General features: G+C 41.7%; 1 protein-coding gene across 1 annotated transcript; it reads right to left on the bottom strand.

Annotated features, from left to right (window-relative positions):
* Window positions 1–6697: 6697 nt before the first annotated feature.
* LOC110289675 (spindle and kinetochore-associated protein 2) lies at window positions 6698–7060 on the bottom strand. The gene has a single exon (XM_021156028.1). The coding sequence runs from the start codon at window positions 7058–7060 to the stop codon at window positions 6698–6700; it is 363 nt and encodes a 120-aa protein (XP_021011687.1).
* Between the last annotated feature and the right edge of the window lie 1575 nt (window positions 7061–8635).

The following is an 8635-nucleotide window of genomic DNA, read 5'->3' as shown; positions in this document are numbered from 1 at the left end:
GACAGTGTGAAGTTGAAGGTTCAAGGTTCCCTGCAGCAGGTACTTTTACACTCTGATCATCACAGAAGACAGAGAAGCTAAAGCAGCCCCTGCCTGCCTGGTTTGGCAGTGAAGGTGCTTCAGTGAACCAAATCTTCACATTTGACTATTAAAAGCCCAGAAAAATGAAAAAAAAATACTTTAAGGGTTTTAATAATAGAAAGGAGGAGAGGAAGCAGCAAGCCCAATTCTAACTGATTGCAACTGGTACGCAAGATACCTGAAGAGAGCCATTTCTCCTATGAGAACACCATTGTACCCAGCTTCGAGTGTGACAAGAGAGACACTGAGTCAACACATGTCTTAATATGTGAGGTCCACTGACACCTGCCCTGTATGTAAGCAAAAAACATTGGAAGTTGAATTGTCCTCAAGCCCCTGAATGATGACCAACTGTTCCAAGTCCTAACTCTGAGCTAGGATTCTCAATTCCTGAGTTCTGAAGGTTGGCATCGCCCACACTCAGAAGGCCCCACCACAATAACCATCACTAATACTGAATCCAGAGTAAACTTCACAGTTGCAGGCAGGACTGTTTCATTATCTTTAGATATAGGGACTGTCCATTCAGCTTTGAGTGCATGACTTAAAACCAACGGTTCCATCTTCCACACCTGTTGCAGTAGTTGATGTTATTTTCAAACCCCAGAAAACCAGCCACTCTACTCATTTTTAGACACATAAATTCCCACCTCCTCCTTTTTTGTTGATTATTCCCATCTACCTATGTCTACTTATGGTACAAGACTTCTACCTAGATCTACTTATGGTGCAAGACATTTTCCCTAAACTTCTACCACATACTCACAACCCAGATTGAGACTCTCCTCCTTGCCCCAGTACCTTCACTACCAACCCTTTCACTCAGAACTCTTTTTGCAGCCCAAGTCAATCTCATAGACCAGGATACTAAACATCCCTCAGTGGCCAAACATCATACTTTATCAAAGATACCCTTAAAAACATCTGCTATTTTTCTCCAACCATCCCAATACCCCATCTCTGTCAGGGTGTTCTATGGCCTTCAGAAATCCACTCACATTCAAGCATCATAATTACTGTGGAGATGTGAACTGCAATATCCCACATTGGTGTTTTGACAAAATAACCTCAAATTGAAGGCCTTAAAGTGAGACCTCAGATGCCCAGATCCTTGAGCTTGCAAGCATCCTTATCCCTGAAAATCGCCCAATGGACTCAGATTGTGAGTACGCATGGGTTATCTCACTAGCACTCGATGGTCTACTCTGAAGAGACTGAGAAAATGAGACTTGCCATCACAAGTGGAATTTAGCTCTACTTTCTTCATGCAGGAAGTTGAGGTTTTAAAAATCATAACTAGGTCAATTAAAAAAATGGCGATGTAAGTAATTGTTTATGAGAAAAGTCTCAAGACTTAGGGCATTCAAATTGTCAGGAAAGATTAAAAGACAGCTTTGTTTCCTGTCAAGAACTCTCCACCCAGATTTCCTGGTGCCTGAATGCACTGCATCCTTTGTGATGTTTCGTGTATGTCTCCAGTTTTCCATGTAGTGGCATCACCCACTTTGCATGGTTATTCGCCACTATTTTCACCTATTGCTACATTCTTCTTCCCATTCTGGCCCACCTTTAAGCTTTGTTTAGCTCCATATCCCGCATGGTCTTTCTTGATTTTACTTTAAACAATGAGCCTCTTCCCACCTCTGAGCACACACAGCCTTCCTCTAGGCTTGCCCTGAAGCACCTCTCTTCTGCTTACAAAACTGTAATATAGCTCATGCACTTATCTTGTTCCTCTACACTGGATAAAATAGTGGCTTTTCAGGCTGTACTTTTCCCTGAGAGATTCCATTTAACAGGCACTTTTGAAGATGGAGGGTGATTCTGCACCTGGGTGAACACAGGCACAGCTCCATCAGTTTGACCCACAGACTGATAAATGCCCTGTTCTCTGGAGTAGAAATGTATTACACGGTAAATGTATAGGGGTGAGTTGGGACTCTTGTTATACATGGGTACATAAAAATTATGCCAAGAAAACAGGATCCCAAAATGAATTAAACATGGGATATGACGGAAAGTATATAGCTCCCTGACCTACCTTATCAAGCACCTAGTACCATCCTATTTGGTGACGCAGTATGATCAAGGACCAACAGGCAGAGAAGTCCCAAGTGTTCCAGGACTTTCAGTTCAGCTTAGATTCCACTCTGGATATAGCCAACTTGAATTTCCATTTGCCCATCCTCTGGTTCACCTATATTGGACTACTGTTCATCCATCCAACCATCTGTACCTTGTTTTGTCCTTTTGACTCTGGATCTAGACTCAATTCAGTAGTCCCTGATATACATTCCAGTTGATTTATCTTGTGCATTTCCTGTTATTCCACAAATTCTGGCATTGTGGAAAGACACAGATGTGTTTATCCATGTTTCTGGCAATACACTCATGGCATGTATCCCCACTGATCTTAGTACAGAGTACTACGATTGCTATATGACCTCCCCACCATACTAGATACAAGTATGATGGCCAATCAGAGGACTGCATTTAGATTAAACAGAAGCTATGACTTGTAATGACCAGACCTATGCAAGTCAATCAGTCATTCATATCTTATTCACTCATTCAAAAGCAATGTATTAAATTTCTGCTTTGTTAAATTCACTAAAGGACATGAGAAATATAAACACATTAAAAGCCCAGAGAGAAGTCACTTGAATATAATCATAAATCATTGTGATGGTTATTAAAATGTCTCTGCATGGTGCCAAGAAAAACAGGAGAAGGTAGTCTTGAGTCTAATTAGAAGAAGCAAGAGAAAGAATACACTTCATATAGCAAGATGAAGAAAGAGGGAAAAGATACACCCCTCCATTAGAGGAAATTTTTCAGACATCCCCACACATTTAAGTCTTGTCGTCCTGAACTTAATAGCTATAAGGAAAACAAAGCAAAAGAAAAAAAAAAGTTGAACTGCATGATATAACCATGAAAAAAATGAAGCAGAAATCTCTGCTAAAAGGTGAGAACTAGCAGTAGAAACAGTGAGAATGGGGGTCTGTCTTGTCCTGCACAGCTTAGTCTGAAAACCTGACTAAGGGAAGCAGGGGAATAAAGAAAGGACAGAATGTACAGAAAAGCTGGGGTCAGATGGGTTGTGTGTACCCTGATAAAGTGGTACTAACTTGTGCCACACAAGCGCTTTTAATAAGTACAGCACAAGGGGAAGTGTTGGCTAACTAAGACAGTTCTCTGTAGGGGAGCAGTCCCAGGCTTGTCAACATGCCAGATGAGGAAGCTGCAGTACCTAGTGTTTGTACACATAGATCAATAATTCATAAATAATCATACTTGGGCCATAGGAAGGCTTTGCCACTCCCATGGGTTGAGACATTGGTGTGCTTGACATGGCCAAGCCCAGGCCAATAATATAGATTCACTCAAGACTTTATCCAATCTTTACATATTCACTGAGGAATTTCTCCCACTCCCCACAGGAATTCTTTTTCCAAAAGCTGTAATATAATGGTAGTGTGTTTGGTGATAGAAGAAACACTATGTGTTGCATTTTGCCTGTAACAGGACAAACAGCCAAAAGTTGTCTGTGGGTACAGATAAAGATAAGAGAACTAGGAAAAATCGGTAAAGCAAGGTGCTGGAGAGTACAGGACACATCTAACGCAGTGGTTCTCAATCTTCTTAATGCAGTGACCCTTTAATACAGTTCCTCATGTTGTGGTGACCTCCAACCATAAAACTGTTTTTGTTGCTACTTCATAACTAAATTTGATACTGTTATGAATTGTGATGTTAATATCAGATATGTATGATGGCCTTAGGTGACCCCTGTGAAAGGGTGGTTGGACCTTCAAAGGGTTCGTGACCTACAGGTTGAGAACTGTTGATCAAATGGAAAGCGTAGGAGAGAATACACAGATAAGCAAAACATGTGTTACCTGTTCTTCTAGGGGTTCCATAATGAAAGACCATAGGCCAAGTACCTTAAACAACAGAAATGTGTTTCTCACAGTTCTGGAAGCTACAAGTCCCAAATGAAGGTCCTGGCAAATCTGGGTTCCCCTGAGTCCTTTCACGGAGTTGTAGGTAGCCATGTCCCTACTGTGCTTTCACTTGGCCCCTTTTCTGTATTTCTCAGGTGTGTCTTCCTCTTCTATAAGAACACTGGTCTTCTTCAGTTTCCCAGGTGGCTTGTGCTTAGAGATGGAAAAGGCTGAAAGCTTATTCCAGCCAGGCAAGGACCTTGTCTTCCAGAAAGAGATTCCACACAGTTCACACAACTTGTCTGACCAACTTGTAGGAGTGAATAGAGAGGAGAGAAGGATAATGGATGGTCTGTTGAACATGAACCTCAAATCAGGACTGCAAAGATAAACTTGGAGAGCCAATGGACTTCCTCGTTCCTGTTCCCAGTGTGCTCATGTTGAATAACAACCTTTTTCTGGTTTTCACTAATTTTTTTTCTTTAATGGGCCAACTAAGGATGGGAGACTGAGCTACCTTGCCAGGGCTCTCAGAGCCCATGTTCTGATCCTAATCATGCAGTTAACAGAGTCCCTTTGTCCTTGTCCAATTGGTTTGTGGGCTCCTGCAGTGTCTGCGAATCTTTTAGTCCACAATGTCCTGATGTTTCCAGGCACTTCCACCTCTGAGTCAGACAGTGGGATAGAGACCAGCTCATCGTACTCTGGCTCAGGTTCCTAAACAAAGTATTTCCATGTGTACAGGCAGTACATGACATGGCCCATTGGCCACAGGCTACTTCAACTCTGTAGGGACACTGAACAATGTACCAGCAGACTTGCTAGGGTATCTAAAACACATTTTCAAAATGTCAAGTGACCCTCAGTGACCAGCCTGCTGAGTAACTGCTGTGCTCAAGGGGTCCTTAGTGGGGATGCTGCAGCCAAGTTTTCGGAGTGTGATTACCTCTCCACCTAGTCAGAAATGTCCCTGCCAAGCAAGCAGCAGGAGAGCATGTAACTGCTCAAAGTGACTGTAGTTTTCCAACTACCACATTCTGCCAAGGCTCTGTTTCAAATTTTCTATTCTCAGAGAAGCAGCCTAGGAATCTGCAAGTTCTTCATCATGGATTCTAGGAGACCCCCTCAAGCCCCTTCTATAACCTCAGTCCTGCAACTGGCCACTCACCTTAGCTGCATTAGTATGCATGCCCTGCACCCAACACCCATCTTCTGCCAGGATTTACCTGTCTTTCCTTGAGGCCTGTAGCAGTGCTTGTTGAAGATGTAAATATGATACTAAGCTAGCAACATCTTCAATAAACTGCTTGCCACTCAACCCACTTCTGGAGAGAGCATTAGAAAGTTAAGGCAAATGCGTGTTCTTTATTACTAGTTGGGTGTTTTGCCTCAGTCACTCATATAGGCTCAGTGGTACAACTTATATTCAGAGTTTGGGTAACACCCGGGTCCTCCCTAAGATGAGACTAAAGGGTATTTTACCTCCTTTTCCTAAGCTATTCTAAGGCCATGTACATCACACAGTTACATGGAGGATATGTTTCATAATTCAAGATAGATTATGATTGTAAAGGGAGAATGTTCAAAGTACAAAGAGGCCAAGTAGACAAACCCAACATTAACTCTTCTCTGCATCGCGCTAAATATTGCATTACTATAATCAAGATCTACTAACATCTGGGCATTTAATCATCCATATCAGCAGTTTCCTCTTATCAGGCTAAATCAGTATGAACAGACACATAGGATCTTTTAAGAATCAACAAATAAAAGAGATTCAAGAGGAAGAGGGGTGTGGCCCTCCTGCCAAGGCACAGTCTCAATCTCTTTCTACCTCTTTTTACATACAACAGACCAGGATGTAAAGCTCTCAACTATTGCTCTATTCCCTGCCTTCCTGCCTGCCACTCATTCTGCCACGATCATAACAGACTAACCCTCTGAAACTGTAAGCAATCTCCTGATTAAGTGTTTTCTCTAATAAGCTGCCTTGGTCATGATGTCTCTTCATGGAAATAGAATAATAACTAAGATAACAAGCAAATACAATGGACAGACAACACAGTCATCATGTGGTAATAAAATTTGTGTAGGCACAGGAACACAAATCAATGCTTATGAAGGACTCTTAGCATCAGAACCTACAGGCTATTTGGAGTCAATATATATGGGAAAAAACTCAGCAATGGGGGGAGAGAAAAAGACCACAATCCAAACTTTAGAAAAATAGCTGATTTCTAGCAGATATAAAAAGTTACTGGATTAGAAAGATCTGTACTATTTTTTGTACATATACCACAATGTCAGACAGTGTAGGGAATTGTTGAAACTCTGGATCCAAAGACTAGTGCTTCTGGCTCTGTTCATTTCTTTCTTTTAAGTCTCTTCTACAGAATAGACCAGGTGGTCCACAGTATCCTACTATATGTCAAACATGTGAAAAGCTCACCTTTTTTTTAATTTACATTGCTTTATTCCCATCCCATCCTTTTGGTTTTCAGTTGTATGACATCTACGCTTCTTACAATTTCCTCTTATGAAATGCAACACGATCCTCTCAGTCAAGGAAAACATCAGGCTTCCTCATCAGCCCCAGCCTCTAGAGGTCTTGCCGAATCTCTGGAATTGCTCTTCTCTCCACCAGAGTTCCTCTTTAACATTCTTTTTTATCAGTCTGGCATGTGAGACTTTAATGGCTCTGTTGCAGCTTTCTCTTCTTCAGTCAGTAGAGTTAGCTCCAGGTTTGTTTGCTTTTGTAGTTCTTGTATCATGGTCATTGTCTTGTTCAAAGTAGCACAGATGCAGCTCTTGGTCTCTTTTTGCTCAACAGAAACTGCCTTAAAGCGTGCACATAAAGCTTGATAGCGAGACCTTCTTGCTGATAATTCCTTTAAAACTGTAACTGCATTTCTCTCTCCTGCTGAATGTGGGTGATTAGTCTTGACTTCATATTCCAGCCTATATTGAAGGTAATCCAGATCAGAATCAGCTTTCTGGAACATCGGTTCCAGCTTATCGACCTCCGCCTCCATATTGAATAGTTGACATTCCTCAGACCGCGGAGGCGCTTAAGCTCACTCACTTCTTTTTTAAAAATATTTTTTAGGATGTATCTTTATTCATTTTATGTGTGTAAGAGTTTTGTCTAGACACATGTCTGTGCTCCATGTGTGTGCCTGATGCCTGGAGAGGTTATCATGATCCCTGGAACTAGAGTTACATATTGCTGTGAGCTACCATATGAGTACTGGGAATCAAAATCAGGATTTCTGGAAGAGCAACCAGTGTTCTTTGCTTCCTTGTCACTGTTCCAGCTGTAAAGGACCACCTCTGTCATGAGAGTTGAGCGGTTATGAGTAAGGAGGACTCAGCACATGCTGCATATTCTTTAATACTTAGTTATTCCCTTCTGTCTTTCTTAAAATCTCATCTCCAGAGCAATGCAGGTCAGGTTCTCCTTCTCTGTACAGGCACAGAAGACTGACCATGTACTCACCAATGGTTGTATTCATTGTCTAGAGGGATCATAACAAAGTGGCACAGATTGGGTCGTGTAAACATCATTTTTTCATATATTTCTGGAGGCCATAAGTTCAAGATCAAGGTTCATGCTTCTTTTCCTGGGGCATAAAGTTGTATGTATGTTGTACTTTGGTATGAAAAATGTTCCCCCACAGATTCATTTGGTAAAAACTTATTTCTTGAATAGCTCAGATAGTTTGAGGAATACTAATAACTTTAGAAGGTAAGAGAATGGAACTTAACACTCTCTCTGTGTTTCTCTCTCTGTCTCTCTGTCTCTGTCTGTCTCTCTGTCTCTCTCTGCCCCTTTCTCTCTATCTGTGGAGGTGCCCCCCACCTCCTCTCACCTCTCCCATCCCTTCTCTCTATCTGTGTCCTGGTCACTATGAGATTAGCAACTTTGTTTTCTTCTGCCATGATGCTCTGCTTCACCAGAGCCCAGAAAGAGTGCAGCAAGCTGACCATGAAGTGACCATGAACCTCTAAACAATAAGCTAACTTAAACCTTTCTTCCTTTGAGCTGCTGATGTAGATGGGATTTGGAGGTCAGCCCTGTCTAACACAGCCCACACATTTCTGAAGTCTTTTAAATCCTCCATGTTTTGAGGACTCCAGTCAGGTTAGAAAAGGCCCACACAAGGACCTTATTGTAGCTTAACCACCTCTTTAAAGCCTGGCTCCTAAATAGCCACATTCTGATGGTGAGGGATTTAAAATTCAATATACGTTGTTCTCAGAGACTGCATCCAGGGGGTGGACACAGGAATATCAGAAGCTTAAGGTCATCATCTGTGACGCAGCAATGCAAGGCTGGGATACATGAAAACATGGAACCCTGTATCAAAGAGTCAGAAAGAGGAGGGGCTGAGTGTTTGGCTTTCTCCTATGTTTTTTCTGTATGTTCAGACACAGACCAGCTTCTTCAAGTCTTACTTGCCAGTACATAGAGGGTAAGAGAAGCACTCACTTATGTGCACCAAAGGATTATAGCTGCTAATATAGTTTATGCAGTCTTGGACATTTCCAATATGTGCTTAATGACATTAGAAGTGATAGTAAAAGATTATTGTAAGAGAGATGTGCCT

This window comes from Mus caroli, chromosome 1 (genome assembly GCF_900094665.2).
Source record: "Mus caroli chromosome 1, CAROLI_EIJ_v1.1, whole genome shotgun sequence".
NCBI classification, from domain to species: Eukaryota; Metazoa; Chordata; class Mammalia; order Rodentia; family Muridae; genus Mus; species Mus caroli.
This window is presented reverse-complemented; position numbering and strand designations above follow the sequence as displayed.